This window comes from Rhea pennata, chromosome 2 (assembly GCF_028389875.1).
Source record: "Rhea pennata isolate bPtePen1 chromosome 2, bPtePen1.pri, whole genome shotgun sequence".
NCBI lineage: Eukaryota > Metazoa > Chordata > Aves > Rheiformes > Rheidae > Rhea > Rhea pennata.
Window position 1 is genome coordinate 53,432,242 of NC_084664.1, and position 18,361 is coordinate 53,450,602.

At 35.3% G+C, this 18,361-nt stretch overlaps 1 protein-coding gene across 5 annotated transcripts in view; it reads left to right on the forward strand.

The window, feature by feature from the left end:
• BBS9 (Bardet-Biedl syndrome 9) overlaps positions 1-18,361 on the forward strand; it is a 308,372-nt gene that overhangs the window by 63,289 nt on the left and 226,722 nt on the right. For all 5 annotated transcript variants that reach the window (XM_062569543.1, XM_062569542.1, XM_062569545.1 and 2 more), the window contains 6 exons: positions 2,408-2,461; positions 6,094-6,196; positions 7,191-7,295; positions 9,383-9,397; positions 12,514-12,654; positions 13,839-13,934. In XM_062569543.1, coding sequence (XP_062425527.1) covers positions 2,408-2,461; positions 6,094-6,196; positions 7,191-7,295; positions 9,383-9,397; positions 12,514-12,654; positions 13,839-13,934 — 514 coding nt within the window. The remainder of the gene's footprint in view (positions 1-2,407; positions 2,462-6,093; positions 6,197-7,190; positions 7,296-9,382; positions 9,398-12,513; positions 12,655-13,838; positions 13,935-18,361) is intronic.

Here is an 18,361-nt window from a genome sequence, read left to right on the forward strand (position 1 = left end):
CTGGGGACTGCTGGTAAGTGAATGAGGCATTGCGAATGTGGCCAAATGCAAATATGGCCAAATGCAATTTTCACCTTGCAAAAAATGTTTAAGGGAGATGGGGCAAAAAGAGAGCAAAAATTTCAGCCTATTTTACAGCTTGTCATATAGCATAAGCGTTATCATAAACACAGTTAAAACATGTGAATAGATGATTATTATATATTTGTTTATATTTGTGGGACTGAGCTTTAGCATAGCACCTAGATGTACGTCAGTTAAAATGTGCTTTTGTTAATTATTTGAATTAGAATAATTGAATTTATCTATTATCTTCTGTCTGTGGACCTTTAGATTTTAACCAAGCGAAACTAAGCAAAGGAAAATTTCCTTAGCATTTGGAATAAATTTCTAATAGTGAGAAACGTTACAGCAGTTAATAATATCAGATGACACAGCAGTAAGTGTCCTCCTGTGAACCTTTTAAAGACAAAATGCGCAAAACACCCAAAAATGCATCACAAGAAGTGATCTTTCTCTGACAAGGTATCATTTACTATTTGCTATCTGATGCAGCAATCTAATTAGAATTTACTCATCTAATTTAGGAGAGCTTACTATCCATCCTAAATTTTTCCATATGAACCCTTCAGAATGTGTATCTCATTTTACAAGGATAACTATAATTAATCATTTTTGGCCACTAATTTCTGTAAAACTGATTTTCAGGGCTACTTACTGTTTCAAAAATACACATGAAACTAGTTTTTAATACTTTCTTTTAGGAATCTAATAAATACCTTTATTTAAAATCTATTATTAATATTACTAGTATTATTTGATAAAGAGATGTTTTTAATATGTCCTGGTACTTGTATATTGAAAAGACTAATTGGTGGAAAAAGGGACAGGGAGACATGATCTTGGATAACTGTAGTAACAAGGTCAGAACACTTAGAATTGCTAGATCCACAGAAAGCTCTGATACTGCTGCAGTCATTTGCTTAACCTTGCAGATATTAACGATCTATTTTACCTATAAGCAACTCATGTATCAAAGGAACCACAGCCTTGAATCGGTGGTGTCCAAGGCTATCAATATGTCATAGTTTCCTATGAGGCAGAATTTCCTGGGGGTTCCTTCTGTATATATGTACAGGAGGAAAATCTGATAAGGCACTTCATGGAGAAGAATCATCACAGCAAATGTCAGAACAATTTTCAGGTTTCCACAGTGATCTCAGATACTACAGGCTTGCAAATATTTCCTCTACACTTGTGAACAAACTTAAATTGCCACATGGGTGTAGAAGCAGAATATAAATGCATTAGAAAGGATTAGATAAACAAACGGAGGATAGTTGCGGTTATTTAAAGCCATCTCCTGAATGCAGCTTCTGATTTAGGAAGCCCCAGCTGATTTCTGAAAGCTGAATATGGTATACCTGGACAGGCATCACCCTCTTTCCCTCCTGTGATACTGCTTCAGGATCACCATTAGCGACAGTGGGCTTGACAGGCCAATCTTTTGATCCACTATGGAAGTTTTACATGTTTAAACTGAAAATATAAATAAATAAATAAATATGTATTTTTATGCATATGTATGTATGTATCTATCTATCTGTATGAAAGTCCTATTTCTAGAACCCACGGAAGCCTACTGACCAGCTGACTTCTCAAGAACTCTGCGGATGTGTGTTGTGATATCGTGAAAAAGTATAATTTTGTGTCCATGCATTTTGGTATTTTAGCAGTAATTAAGTAATTCTTTAAAATAAACTTGTTTAAACAAGTAAGAATACTTTCTTAAACAGTAGAGACTGCCCTTGAAAAATGATACATGAGCATAAAACAAGATATTCAAAAAGGCTGCATGGCCAAGATGAATTTTGCTTTCGATGGAACCTGCTGTTGACATAGACATAAGCAGGAGCAACAAGATGCCTGCTTTGATCTTCTTTTGAAGTTCAAGATATATTCTTCTGATTGTAAGGTAGTATGCAGAAATTGTATAGTACACACTGTGGTGTGTATGTAAGATATTGGCAGATTGGAAGTCACCTTTCCTTGCTGAATAACAGAAGGAATTTCCAAAATTTGAATAAATATACAGTAGAAAGAAGTACGCCAAGCAAAACAGCTTCAAATATTCATATGTACATCAAAGTGTATAAGCTTCTTATATACACAACTTTTGTGACCTTTTGCTAGCCTTTTTGCAGACGATTTCAAACAGAGGCATTATATTTTCAGAAGGAGCTCAGAAACGTATTTGTGTATTTTAATCTGTCATCGAAGTGATAAGTCCTTTACAGTTAATTCCCTGTTTACCAAGTTGATGGTGGGAAAGAAATATTGCATTCATTGTGTTCACTCATTCATGTGTAATATTGAATTTATTCTGTTTTCATCTTTTTCTTCACAGCAAGCCATTGACAGTGAGGTAAAAGCAGAGGCAGTTCCATCAGTCACAGTAAAGGTACTGTGTCTAGCTCAAACTGTAGCTCTCAAATAGTGGTGGCAATTTTAGCAATCCTGTCTATTTTCTGTCTGTTTCACTGAGATTATAAACATGAGTAGAATTTCAAATGCAATATATACCTAACTTCTTTTTCCTTTTTTTTAATAAGACAAAGTGCACATCTTGCAAGCTTTCTGCTGCAGTTAAAGCCATTGGATTATTTTTTTAAAATACTTTTATGCCTTTTAAGAGAAGCATGTAAAGACTACTATCATACAATCATAGAATCAGTAAGGTTGGAAGGGACCTCTGGAGATCATCTAGTCCAACCTCCCTGCTCAGCAGGGTCACCTACAGCATGTTCGACAGGGTTGCATCCAGGCAGGCCTTGAAGATCTCCAGAGAAGGAGACTCCACAACCTCTCTGGGCAACCTGTGCCAGTGCTCTGTCACTCTCACAGGGAAGAAATTCCCCCTCACGGTCAGGCGGAACTTCCTGTGCTTCAGTTTCTGCCCATTGCCTCTTGTCCTGTCACATGGGACAAATGAAAAGAGTTTGTCCCCACCCCCTTGGCATCAGATACTTATAGACATTGATAAGATCCCCGCTCAGTCTTCTCTTCCCCAGGCTGCAGAGGCCCAGCTCTCGCAGCCGTTCCTTGTAGGGCAGGTGCTCCAGCCCTCTGATCATCTTTGTAGCCCTACACTGGACTCTCTCCAGTAGCTCCATGTCTCTCTTGTACTGGGGAGCCCAGGACTGGACAGAGTACTCGAGATGAGGCCTCCCCAGGGCTGAGTAGAGGGGCAGGATCACCTTCCTTGACCTGCTGGCAACACTCTTCCTAATGCACCCCAGGATACCATTGGCCTTCTTGGCCACAAGGGCACATTGCTGGCTCATGGTCAACTTGTCATCCACCAGCACTCCCAGGTCCTTCTCTGCAGAGCTGCTCTCCAGAAGGTCAGCCCCCAGCTTGTCCTGGTGCCTAGGGTTATTTTTCCCTAGGTGCAGGACTCTGCACTTGCCCTTGCTGAACCTCATGAGGTTCCTCTCCGCCCAACTCTCCAGCCTGTCCAGATCTCTTTGAATGGCAGCACAGCCCTCAGGTGTATCAGCCACTCCTCCCAGCTTGACAAACTTGCTGAGGAGGCACTCTGTCCCTTCATCCAGATCGTACTATGATGAGACGAAGCTATTTTTGAAGATACAAGAACAATTTTTACAACATTTTTCAAAGGGAATGAATGTTGATTTATGCAAAACTCAAAAATTGTTAGCAATTGCTAGCAAAAATAGACTTTGTTTTTGAAAAAAATACATATTTTTAGTTATTGTTACCAAAAAAGTCAGAAAATCTGATTTAAAATTCACATTATTTTAGCCCTCACTGAGGGTTTCTGCCTGCACTTGATTTTAAAGAAAGAGTGTGAATGTGTGTGCGTGTGTGTGCGTGCACGTGTGTATGTATGTTTCTATGCAAGTGCAATTTCTCCTTGCTGTTACATTCAAGGATTGTGATTTTATTGCTGGGTTTGATAGTGGCTTGTTGGAGTAACAGCACAGCAGAATCAGGACCTTGTTTTTGAGAACCTTGCATGTTTTTCTTCTGTCTTGAGTGAAAAGTTGAAAACCTAACTGGACTGTTGTTGAATCAGATTCTCTTACATTAGTTTGATTTAATTGTATTTAGTCCAGCATCTTTCTCTACTTTTAATGCTAGATGATATAAGTTAAAATACTAATCCTGACTGAGTTGTGATAGTTTTGCTGTGAAAAAAAGACGTTCAGTTGAACTGTCCTGGGCTTAGAATCAGACTGTGAATAAATGAGTGTCTTAAAATATTAACATAAATTACCTGCAGAGATGTATGGATTTATCAGTTGTTAGTATACGTTGGAGCTAATACATTGTATAGGTGACTTGTTGTAGATGAAAGTATTGTATACAGTTTTCAAATTCTGTTTTGGAGAGTAGTTATGATTTGAGTATTAAGAACACATATAATGTCCATTATTCTCTCTCATCTAATTGTTCTCTCTAATGTGAGGCCAATGCAGAATGCTATTTAAAATCAGTATGGATTTGTTCATGTGTTGAATATACTTTTTGTGGGAAGATTTTATACTTTCCTAATTCTGTTTTCCTGTTCATGCATCTTGTATGTTTTAACAAAACCAAAATATTAAATCTAGGAGTTATCATGCATTCCAATTTTTGCAGAATATTTTTTCTTTGATAAGTGCTTTTAACTGATTTTGAAATGTGTCTCAAAATCAATTGCAATTGATGGAAAAGTTCTTTTAGCTAGTGGAATTCAGTGGCTTTATGAAGTTACAAATATTAGTCATTATTAAAATAAGAAATACTAATATGTTATGGTTGTTTTATGACTCCTGTCAGACTAAATTAAAATTGAACACTGAATTTAAACAAATTGAGAAAAATTTTGAACTTGATTTTGACAAGTTTTAAAATTAAATCTTATCTTGAATTAAACTGCAATGAGTTTATATGAATACTTTGCAAGTTTTCTGCAGTGAATGTAATTTGGCTGTTGCAATGGTAAATATGGCACCTGAAAAAACCTACAGGCAATGCATCATGCTGTAAAAAGTGTGTTCCAACACTTGTGTCAAATTCTAGTGTTAAAATTTTAAAAGGGAAAGCCACAAGCCTCTCAGAAAAAAATTCATAAAATCAGGTACTTTTGACAAAAGTTATTGTATAAGAACCTCTCAATTCAGGCTCTTATGTGCAGCAAAAAGCAAAGCATGGCTTGAAACAGTTCTCTGAATGCAGTTGAGTACAAGAGATAGTTACTTAAAACAAGACTTAAGACAGTTACTTGGAAAACATGGTTTGGAGGGCCAGGGTTTAGGCAGGAAAAACATGGTCACAGCATGCAGTATTTGGCAATTTTAGGTGCTTTATGGCCGTTCTGTGCATTAAAGAAGTTGGTGTAAATTAGACTTCATAAAGTAATCTAATAAATTACATGCAGTCAGCACTCTGACTGGAAAGCATTTAGACATTGGCTCAATTAGATTTGAAAGAAGTAATTTGGGTTTAGTAGCTGCTTTAGAAAGTTAATAAATAGTCAGACAATTAGCTTGCACTGAATTTTTTGTGGTTGCAGTAAGCAGTCTGGCAGTGTCCAGCTAGTTGGCTTAAAGGTAATGCAAGTGCGTTTATGCAGCTGCATTCACTAGCTGTTTCAAGGCCAGCATAATTCAGAATTGAGGACAAAAGTAGATTTTTCAAAATGCATATGTGTCTCCTTTTTTTCTTTTCTCCCCCTTCCTCTCTTTCCCTTTTCTTCAGGCAACAAAAATAAGCAACATTACATTTGAAAAATATTGAAATATTTTAATTAAATTTCAACATAAATTTATCTTGGCCTAAATTTACAAACAAAATTTGAGAAATTCTCTCATTTTTGTAGACTTTCTAGTTATTGCATACCATTATTTTTGTCTGAAAATATATATGAAAAATATTATTTTTGAAGTTGAAACTGTGAATTTTGTAAACATTCAATTATTTTCCTGATTTATTTTTTCTAGTCCTTTTGCTGGTTATGTTAGTTCTCTGCTACACAAAGATTAATTTGTTTCTTCATTTAAATAATTCTATTTTAACTTGATTTAGATAACAATACAGAGCAGAGTGGCTGCACAGAAACCAAAGCTGGCAGTATGTGTACAAGCTCCATTAGCAGTGACCTGTGACCAGTTCGTCTTTGATGATTTAGGTAAATTATTATAGTACCATTGCCGTATAACTTTTCTTTTTCTAAAGATGTTTGAAGCATATAGTCCAGCCTCCATCAAGTGCATTTTTGCAAATATACTGCGGTGCAAGCAGTTACATACTGGTTCTGACTGCGTTTCACAGCTCCTATATGCCATTTGGTGGAGGGAGACAAAAAAAAAAAAAAAAAAAAAAAAAAAAAAATTAGAAAGGTTGAAAAATGGAGGAGCGAAGCTTCTTTTTTTGATTTTGGTATGATGCCTGGCAGTTGCTGCAGGTGAGGAGAAGCAGGGTGGCAGCTTCACTTGGAAGAAAGAAAATTATTTATTCTCCAGAAATGACAACATGCAGGGGCATTTTGGCAAATCTGTGTATGCAGAATAGCACTGCTCAGCTAAAAGCAGGGTCTGAAGTCTTGATTACCTATGGCCAGTCCAGTGTATGTTCTTAATTTAGCATTTACTGCTTGGTGAGTCTAGCCTTTATCCAACTCTGTTGATATGGCCACAGGTAGGATTACCTTGAAAACTGTAAATGGAGCTGCAAACCAGAGAACTGTGCGTCCTTAGTTGGAACTGCAGACAATTTCTGCCCTGAGGCATCTAGTATTGGTCACTGTTGAAAGAGGACTTTACTGCTGCTCTGATCTGAAAGGAAAGAGTTCTTATGTTTCAAAGGGTGGTGGCTTTGTAGGATGTTAAAATCGCAACATAAAATTGCGCTTGTTTTGAGATTTTCTATGCTTTAAGATGGTTTTGAGTTGACAAAACTAGTTTGCTTTTTACAAACATGTATTTCAGAAAAAGTATGTGCCATGATTTGATAAAGGTTGAACTGATGGAAATTACTATCATAATTTAATAAAATATTTCCTGAAGTGCTAGAAACTCTGTTGCTTTTGTTCTTATTACTTGATCTAATTTTGTATTAAAAAAGTATTAGAAAATCTGTTGCTTTTGTTCTTATTACTTGATTTGATTTTGTATTACCTATAGAACCAGATTCATCTGAAACCGTGGTCCTATCTGTCTTTTTGAAGGGGAATTGTCCTCCGTCAGAACTAGAAGGAGATGGTGTGGTTTCATATAGTACACCAACAGGTAAGCCACTGGAGATTTCAAATTGGTTAGCCTTCTTTTAGATCTTTTTGTTTACCTCTTTCTTTTGATGTTCTTTTGATACATTTTAAAGGGAATAGTAATTAAATAAATAATGTGTCTGAGAATCCAGCAGTTGTTAATATTTTATGTAGCACCATTAATTTGCACAATCTGTTCTATAGAGCTAAAATCATATGTTTATGGCACAAGAAGCAGCTGTGCAAGCTTCCCCATCCTGCCCCATTAATTTGCTTCTGTTCAGCTCTTTAAGGGGCCACCTCTTGGGGTGAGAAGTTAATTACCTCTTTATGACTATTCAGTCTTCTGGGGCTGCCAACAAATGTGACAATGACTGCCTCCCCATAGAGGAGGCGGGTTGGAAGCACTGAGAGTGATTGTACCCCACTTCTCTTTTAACAGTTGAACATACTCATTCTGATCAAATAAACTAATCAAAAACAATGTAATTTGGTCATTCCATTTAATAATGTCCTAATGACCCTAGTGATAAAATATGTAAATTTACCCTACTATCTGTAACTGAAAGCTAATTTGCTTAATTTTCCTGCAGCAGCCCTTGTGAGTATTTGTCAGGCTACGTGAGAAACTGCACTCACTGGACTTCCCTGTTAAGTTAAACACAGCATAAACCAGCTTAAGCAGGTTCATCTTTCCTCACTTCTCACTGGTTTTGCTCCTGCACCTCCTCTTCTGTTATGCTCATGCAATCAACTAGTTATTTCTCAGCTAGATTTGCTGATTCAGTTCATTGTGCTGGCACAGCTCTCTGTGTTTACACAAAAGGAAGGGCGATGTGGAACAGGTTTACACCAAAGAAATGCATGTGGTGGGTGGTGGTCTTAAGTACGTTATACTATGTATATACTTGTACTTAAGCATTTATTTCACATCAGTTCTCCCTTGAAACATTCTCTTTATGTTGATAATCCACGCTGTTTGCTGATAATTGAAATACTGTATTTTGACATAACTGAAACTCATGCTTTTTGTAAAATGTGATCATACCCACTTTAGGCTAGACTTACAGATAGGTGCACATGGTAGGAAGTCAAAGAATGTTCCCCCCTTTGTCTTGAGAGCCTGCACAAACAGCTTGTGCAATTTAGTCCCTCTATATTACATCTCTTAGACTGTTTATTCCTTGTGACTGAGTTGCTCTGCCTTCACAAGTGTCCCATGTAAAATGATGTGGCTTCAATCTGCTTCTGTGGTGCAACTATAGTTTTTGAGTGTATTGGATTTTCTGATCTTAAAAGCGTGCTTTTTGTTTTGTATTTTTCCTTCTGTGATTTTTAAGTTTGTAAAACCACTATATGAAACTTGGATGTTATTTTCCCTTTGCAAATGAATGAATTATTATTTCTTTCAGACAAAATAAGTTATGCTTATATTTTAGATTGAATTTTTTTGACCTTTTGGTTAGGAAAGTAAAGAAATCTTTTATCTTGAGTGTGTTTCAGTGTTCAAATGCAAAACATGTACAAAAAGTCCCTGGACCGCATAACAACTAGTGGAATGAATTTATTTTAAAAGCTTATCTTGAATGGTAGAATTTGCAAGACACGCACACACACACGCACGCACACACACACACACACACACACACACATATATATATAGAGAGAAAGCATAAATGTTTTAGTAAAATTTTAGATATTCACTTAAATTATTAAGTGGGGATAATCCTCTTCAGTTACGTACAAACACCAGTGCTAACATTACTTGTAAGTAATACACTAGCACAGAAAAATAAACTGCTTTTTATGAGTTCATTTTATCTGAATAGAGACTTTTTGCTGCTTTTTTTTTTTAATTTAAGATATCCATATTTTTGACCAAATTAGTCTTTGATGTAACTCGGTGGGATTCGTACAGCTAAAGGCTAATATGAGTCACCAGCTGGATGGGGTTTTACAGCTGATGAACATGGTCTTATGACTGTGTTTTGGCTAGTATTATATTTGTATGTATTTGTCTACTTACAACCATGGCTTAAGTTTGTGTTTTTTTAAAAACCTATTAATAGATTTCTCTTTTCTTTTTTCCTGTTGCTGGTTAAATGGTAGAGCTCAATCCTGAAGGTGAGTGAATGAAAAAAACAGTCTGAATTGTCTTAAGAGTGACAGCATTTCTGACTAAAGCAGACTTGGATGAGAGCTGTTCATTTACCTATTATTTCTACAAACTTTTCTACTGTCCTAGATCTGATGCTGCTATAAAGATGAATATTTGAGAAATTTAAAAGTGAATGAGGCTTACACATAAAAAATTACCTATGGGAAAACAGGAAGAAGCAATGACATTTCTCAGTGAATTATGATATGCTTTCACATATGTAACATAGGAATTTTGCAATATAGCAAGTGTTCTGTGCTTTGAGCATTCGTGCATGCACAGTTGTATGGTCTTTTTTTTTAAATCATATTTTTAGCTATTTTTCAGTAGCTAGCTTCAGTAAGAGCTTATTGGGCAGCTAAGTTGTAGCTTTATTTTGTGTAACAGAGTTACACAAAATAAAGATTTGCAGTTAATACGTATAATTCGTGTGACATTCTGAAAATGAAGACTTGGATTATCTGATTTGAGAAACTTGTACTCAGGATGAAAGCCTACTAATGCTAAAGAGAATATTGTGGACCGCAGTGAACTTTGTAGAATTATCCCTGACAAAATTTGGATTAGTGTGATGTGCACTGGACTAGTAAAATTTAATCTCATCAGTAATAAAAAAGGCATGAATTCTCTGCATATTTATCATCCCAAATTGCAGTTCCGAACTTGACTGTTTCTTTTATCATACACATCAGATGTCATATTATAGACATAATTAAGATTAATGCATCAGTAATATGGAAATGGAAGCTTAACTGCAGTGCATAGCATGTAATTATGTTGTTACTTTCATCTGGTAAGCACATAGCACATCTTACTTCAGCTATAATAGTAACATTATGAGATAGTCTAATTCAGTTGTATTTCGGAGTAGGAGTTTTACTTTTATAAATGGCAAAGAAAATCTTAAAAAAAAAAAAAAACTATGTGGTTTCTTCTCCATTATTACAATGTTGAAATTATATGATGTGCAATGCATCATAACTCTAGATAAAGCAAGATTGATTACTAGACATAACAGGAAAGGACTAAGGAAGTTCTGGCTCCCAAACTTTGCTGTTGCTTTGAATTTCCTTACTTTCATTTAAAATTACTGTAGCATGCCCAAGGAAACATTCTGAAAGAATTTCTGAATGTGAGTTTTTCACTGTAGTGGTAATTTTGCTGGTGCTTTTCAGTTTTGTTTTCTTATATTTATTTTGGACTCTTTTAGACCAGAAGTCTCCTCTGTCCCTCTCTCAAAGCAAAACATTGTCAGATTTAGAATTACTTGGAGGCATTATCAGCCAGCCAAAAGCACTAATGAATTGACATCCATGATAATCAGATGGATGAATTGAGTCCGAGTCTTGTATTTAGTCTTCTAGTAACACTTTTTTTTCCCCAGACAAGTCTTTGAAGTAATTTTTCTTTGCAAGAGATCAGTGAAGGAATGAATGAAAAGAAAATGTAAGGAGAAGGAATATGTTTATTCTAAACTTCTAAACTTACGTCCCTGATGACCTCTGTATAGCTGTCAGTTTTATAGTGCATGACATTTCTGTACCTTTATGATCCATGAAGAGTAATTTTACTCTCTCTGACTTCTGCTGGCCTGTGGTGGGTGTTGGGATTGATGTTTGAATATCCTGGGTTGTTTGGAAGAGATTGAGTGATGTTGCTATGACATTAATACTATTTTCAATTTTATCAATATTTGTGCTTATAGTGATGTACATACATGAATGAAACGGTATGTTTTCCTGTTGGCTGCCTCATCAACAGCCCCCCTCGCCCCCATAGCCCCTTCCTCTCAATAAAAAGTGGTTGTCCCAAAGAGCAGACACTCCACATTTCATAGCACCTAGGATTTCCATCTTTCATGTAGAACATACCTTGCAATTTCGGACCTGAGAGGAATTGCAGATAAGCATTTGCTGGTATTTTTGCAAATCCTTGACTAATTGCATTGAACATGTTTTCTGAATATTAATGTTAAAATTTCCTCTTTTCTGTCATGGCCAGCACCATTCTGATAAAACTGCATCTAATATGAGATCCCAATACCAAAGACAGTAGCCAGTTTGTTCTTCTACAGTTATCTATTACCATGTCATCAGCTGAAAGATAAACATTTAGTATACCTTTAGATAATTTAATATTTAAGCAAATAAAAAAAGAATTTAGTAGGTTCTTTAACAGTGTCATTTGTTAAATCTAGATCTTGTTTTGTATTCTTTTCAATCTTCCCTGAAAAAAACGGTAACTTTCAGCTCTTTATGGATTCCATATTGTCAGCATGAGGACTGTTAATTTGGGTTGTGATTTCCCCTTAGTGTGCTCTTAAGATTCACTGATAGTTTGGGTATAAATGTGCCACTGTGTTTTGTTATAACATGTCAGAAAGAAGGTAGTATACACAAATAGCTTTGATACTTGCCTGTGAAGAACTGGTGAAGTTTTCATCAGTGTGTAAGTAATAGTATCTATTAAACACATTTCTTTTCTAAGCTCCAAATGTGTGCTAGCTGATAGGAGGGTTGCATAGCTTTCACTTAGGAGTGCAAACAGAAAAAAAAAAAAAAAAAAAAAAAAAAAAAAAAAAAAGAAAAGAAAAAAAAGATAAAACACCCCCAAACAAACAGTATATGTGTTCTTAACAAGCATATAGTTTGTCCTAATCATGATGTAAACAAATTTTTCATTTTTGTGTTCAGAGCAACAGGAGTAATGATGCAGCTGTCTGTCATGAAGGTAGAATTGTTTGTCTAGAAATTTAATTAAGCTATTATTGATCTTTATTGCATGTTAATTGGTGTGAATACAGATATGCAATGCATTTGGATAATGATGCTTGCTTTCACATTCAATTTAAAATGTTCACTTGAGAAGGTAATTAAGTGTTCAAGTTTAAAGATATTTTAAGGGGAAAGATATTTTAAGGGGAAAGCTAACCAAGACTGAGTGTTCTACGTATTTTTTTTTAGCATGTTCCTTAACTTCATTAAAAAATTCATTGTTATAGCTCTTTGAGGACAGTAGCATGAAGAATCCTGTATTCAAAATATGCATATGAAAGATGAATCTGTATGTTCTTTCATTTTAGGAATACTAAAAGTTGCACAGTGTAAATTCAGACTACCTTTGCGATTAATTTGCTTTCCAACTCAACCTTCAAAAACAGCAAACCACAAAATAACTATTGATACCAATAAACCTCCCATCAGTTTTCTCACCATTTTTCCAGGTAGGATTGTAGATATGTCCATAAGAGGAGATGTGTTAATAACTCAGACTGGAATCTTTTGCCAATAAGGAATAATTAAATAATTAAGCTAATATCAGAATGTTTTAAAAGTGTATTTTGAATGAAATGATAGAATAACATTTCAAAGTAGGTTACACATCTTGACTAATATGATATCTGTCTCTGATAAAACTGCTGATTTGTTTACAAATGTTTAATTTAGCTTAACAAAACCCAAGCAAAAGATGGAATGCAGTTGCCTTCAGTAAATACTTTAGGAGTATATCTTTGATCTAGATGATAATGTTAGCACAAGAATAAATGAATGAACAGGGCTTAAAGTGATTGTGAATAAATTTAGGCTACAAATCCTTAAGTTTCTTAACTTTGGAGGACTAAGGTTCTGGAACAGTCTTCTGGTGAGAGCTCTGTGGCATGAGTTTTTTGTAGCCTGGCTTTCATTTCTTTGACAGTAGACATACTTTTTTCCTTTCAGATGCGTATATACTGAACACTTCCATCAAACATAAATAATAATTGAAAACCATTTCTTTTGAAGCCCCACATTTCTGGGGTTTTGTCATAGATTCCTGTTAAAGCAAAATGATAATAAATGTGTTGAATTATGAAATTTTGTTCAGAGGTACTCTCAAAATAGAACATTTTATTTTTAACTGAGGGATTCATTGTTGAAAACATAAATCAAAGTATGGACCTTGTGTTCCAGAAGGAGATATTAATATATTTTGATTTTTATTGATCCTGTTTTCAATGTTGGAAAAAAAAATAAAAGATACGCTGTTTATGATGTGACCTGTAAAGAAACTTTGGATTTTTGGTGTGTTTTTTAATAGTGCGGTATGCACTACTTTTGTCAGATGATACAGTTGAACCTCTGAAAAAGCTACCTTTGCCAGACCTATGCAATTTAATATGAGAGCGTGGCTCAGCTTCTTCCCTGTAGATGAACAACAGTTCCATAGAGAGGAGCGTATACCGAACTACCTGTAGTAGTCTTTACTTCTGATTTGGAAAACCTTTTTGTTCAGATAGCTCTTCCTAGGTTGCTCAAGCAAAACTTGATATGCCTCATGCCGTGCATGCTCATGCAAGCCTTACTATGGCTTGAAGTTTGGGGTATACTAGTGCTGAATTATAGCAAGCTATTTTTAATTTTCTTTTAGACTTTGCTGATCAATCTGAAGATGACCAGTCTAATGCTCTGGGATTTCAGTTTCTAACTGGTTCAAAAATCACTCTTCTTGCTTCAAAAACATCTCGTAAGTGGTATCAGTATTAATTTAAATGTAAAATGTAAAGGTGGTAGGCCACAAAAGGAGAATATGGATCATATATGGAAGGCTAATCTCTGTGTGGGAATTTACACAAGATTTTCAAAGTGTAAACCATTTCTTAACAATCCTTGCTAACTATGTAGTAATGTTGCTAGGAAGTCACAAACTTGTAAAACTAAACAAAAATCATACTTAGAGTATGCTATGCTACAATGACAGGTCTCTGGGAAAATTGCATTTTTTTTGAAGTTTTTACTTTTAATGCTGGCTTTATTTAGAATTTAATACTGGCATAATTATGGAAAAAACCCTCATTTCCTCAAAAGTATTTAAATCTCTGTGATTGGAAGTAATCACCTATTGGAATTTGTAAAAAGGACTAAAAAGTGTTTCTATCGCCCCACAGATTTTCAGTAATCTTTGATAAATGGCCTTAGCCATCTGACCCTACCTATGTGTTTTTCTGCACCTAAGCAAATGCCTATCTATATCTTCAGATGCATAAATACCTTTGTAAATTGAGGATTGTGGTTCTAATAGCCTTCATATCAAATTTGTGGAATGTACAAACATATATGTAGCTATTCTGTTACCTGGTTCAGTGTCTCTTGTATTGGAGCAGTTTGTGAATTAAGTGGTCATGTTCCAACCACCTTTGTGTTTCTACTGTTCCGAAAATTGATTTTCTTGATTTTGGAGAGTTACGGAGTTACGTCGTGCAATTACTTAACTTGCTAATCTCTTTCTTGGCACGTGCATTGGAACTAAATCAATTTAGCTGTTTCAGCATTTTGCATGCCACAGTCTTCATTTAATACAGCAGACTAACAAATCGTAAAGCTAAAATATCTGCTACACAGAGTTCAAATGGAACGCAGTATGAATGCTCTATGAAAACTATTTTGAGTGAGAGATAAGATTCTTATTTGTTGATGTGAAATTCTTTCAGTATAAATAAAAATAATGTCTCACTGTATTTTTGAAATTCAAAATTCATGATGGGTTATGAGTGGTGGCAGCTGTAAACTGTGAGATAATATTTAATACCTTTTTAATGTAGTCAAATGGCTTAAAAATAGAAACCATCTGGAGAGTAATTATTAAAGAACTTCCATTATACCAGGAGTCATTTTACACTTCTAAGATTCATATCCATTTTTATTAATTTGTGTATGCACTATTTGTATGTTGATTCATTGTAGTTTGATTTTAGTATTTGTTTAAATAGACAGTAGATTTTAAACAGTTTATAAGCTAGAGATGCAGTGAAAGTTTCTAGAAACTAAAGAGTTTAAAGGTTTTATAAATAGCTATTTCTTTTTAAATGATGATTTAAATCATTTACTTGGTCTTTGATTTGCATAGTTACTAAATCTGATGCTTATAAAAGGGACAAATTTGTGTCAATGTAATTAATGTATTTTAACTTCTAGTGGGGACATAACTTTCAGTTCTTCCTCCAAAACACTCAAGCTTTTCCTCTCAGATTTGTTTACTTGCTAGCTAGGAATGACACATGCAGTCATACTATAAACTTTCTCTTTAGTTGTGAAGGTTTTTTTAGAAACTGTAAAATATCTATTTTTCTCTTAGTGTGATTATTCATATGTCCTGTCTAGGAAGCCTTCCTTTAGAAAACAAATGTGGTGTTTGATGCCACCTTCCATATACTGGTCTATTCCCATCGTCTACCTCAAGCATTGCATTAGTTACAGAATTTCTCAGAGGATTTTGTTTGTTTGGAATGTTTTTTAAATAGAACCTTAAAAATTTTACAAAATCATATGTAAAAAATGTAGTACACAAGCAGAGCATTTTTGTAAATGGAGGCTACCGATAGCATGACCAATAACAGGCAATAGACCTTAACTTCTGAATGGAAGGATTGTATGCAGCCATGAAAAACTCCAGATTCAATTGGATTTCACTGTTGAACCTGCAAACAAGGATGCTATCATGACATCTATTTTAAATTTATTATTAGATTTATTAGCTAATTCATTTTAAACAGCGTAGTATTTGAGGATGGTATTTCAACCTGTCAAGATGTCTGCTGAAAAGTAGCCTAGCCTAAAGTTCGTTTTGATGGTTAAATAAGTTAAAATGAAGCTTGCCCATGAGTTTTTAAGTTGATTGCTAAAATTTTTAAAAGCTTTACACTTGAATTAAAGTGTAAAGAAGCCTTTACTGCTATTGGTGATTGTTTTCTCTTGTGATAAAAACTTCCTTACTAAGAACTGACTGAACTGAATCTTCTAGATTTCCTTTAGATAAGCTACTGGCAGGCAAATAAGCATTCTGACTGCAAGTTGTATTACTTAAACTAGCTCCTGTAGTTTTGAAAGCCTTTGTAACCTGCTGGCATTCTTCTGAGTCTCCTGCTTTTCTATGTGAGAAATTTCTGAAAAGAGTGTATTGTAATTTTCTGTAGTAAAGCTTTTTAACAATAGGCTAACCTAAATTGGTTTACTATTATAAAAGCATTGGAAAAGCAGAAGCCCACTTATTTCTTACTGCTTCTATTGTATTTCTGTATAAAAACATATGTTTAGTACAAGTAGAGATTCTCAGTTTCCTACAGTTCCCAAATCTAATTTGTCTTAAGAGCCGTAAGATCATGTGAAGCAAATGACTGCAATGCTCTACCCAGGCTATAGTAAAATTAGATTGTATTTGTATTGACCAACAAACAATGTATGGAAACTGAATATGCATTCTGGAGGAAATTAGTTTTATCCATTTTAAACCATTAATGTATTAGTTACATGAATTATAAATGGAATCACTGTTGATTTGGTCTGAAAACATCTGAGGTAATTTCACATAAGGAAAAATCATTTAAGGTAAAATATGATGATATATCCAAGTAAGTTCAACCGTTACATTGTGAGAATTTTAAAAATGGCTATTAGGTTGAATGTTATCTTTAACAGATGGAGCTCTTTTCTTTAATAGACATGGTTTTTAAACAAAATCTGCTTTTTTCTTGTTACACTGTAAACAGAATTTGTCATTCTCTCTTTAGTGAAATGCATGTCCTGGGAATGATGCCAGTGGTAACGTCAAACAATCTTGGATTACTAATGTTGAGAAGATTTTAAATAAGTACATTAAAGTCCTAAAGAATTTTTGTTCATTTGACTTTACTGTAAACCTTGTTAACAAGGGGGGAAAAATACCCTAAACTCTTCGGTATCAGTAATCTCAACAACTGTTTTTCATCATAGCTTCATTTTGCCTTTCCTTTTGGATAAGGTTTTGATAGATGAATAATGAAAGGAAATAAGGCAACAGTGTTTGAAAATGTCTGTTTGACCAAAAAAACCCCAAACAAAACTATGCTATTATGGTTTTCAACAATGTATTCCTGTCAATATTTAGTTAATTCCAACTTCCTGGAAACCGAAGAGATATAAATATGGAATAGAAACAGAAGAGAAATAAAGTGTCTTCTCATTAGTTTGATAATTTGAAGCTCATTAAAATGTGATAAGTTGAGTGAATTCAATGGAACAGATAACATTGGCTAAAGGTATTTCCCCCCCCCCCCAGTTCAGTTTATAGTTATATTGACATTTTTATTCCACAGGATAGTTGGCCACACTTACAAAGCCACTCTGTATACTGTATAGCTAGAAATCACCTTCTACTGCTATCAGCGGTCTCTGAAGTGAAGCATTGTACTAACAAAACTGGATATTGTTGCCTGTGACTCCTGAATGAGTAACAGTTTCCTACTAGAAGCTATCGCAGGAAGTAGAAATGTAATGAAAATATATTATCAAACTTACTGTGTGAGAACTCTTGGTAAGTGTCGCATGGCACTACTGAAAAGAATTTGGCCCCATCCCCTTGACACCCTCCTTTAAGGGATACATTCATAAGATTCCCCCTCAGTCTTCTCTTCCCCAGGCTAAAGAGGCCCAGTTCTCGCAGCCTTTCCTCATATGATGGATGCTCCAGTTCTCTGATCATCTTTGTAGCCCTGCGCTGGACTCTCTCCAGTAGCTCCATATCTCTCTTGTACTGGGGAGTCCAGAACTGGACACAGTACTCAAGGTCTCAGCAGGGCTGAGTAGAGGGGCAGGATCAGCTCCCTTGACCTGCTGGCAACACTCTTCCTAATGTAGCCCAGGATACCATTGGCCTTTCTGGCCACAAGGGCACATTGCTGGCTCATGGTCAACTTGTCCACCAGGATCCTCAGGTCCTTCTCAGCAGAGCTGCTTTCCAGCAGGTCAGACCCCAGGCCGTACTGGTGCGTGGGTTTTTTTTCTCCTTAGGTGCAGGACCCTGCACTTGCCCTTGTTGAACCTTATGAGGTTCCTCTCCGCACAGCTCTCCAGCCTGCCCCGGTCTCTCTGAATGGCAGCACAGCCCTCTGGTGTAACAGCCACTCACCCTAGTTTTGT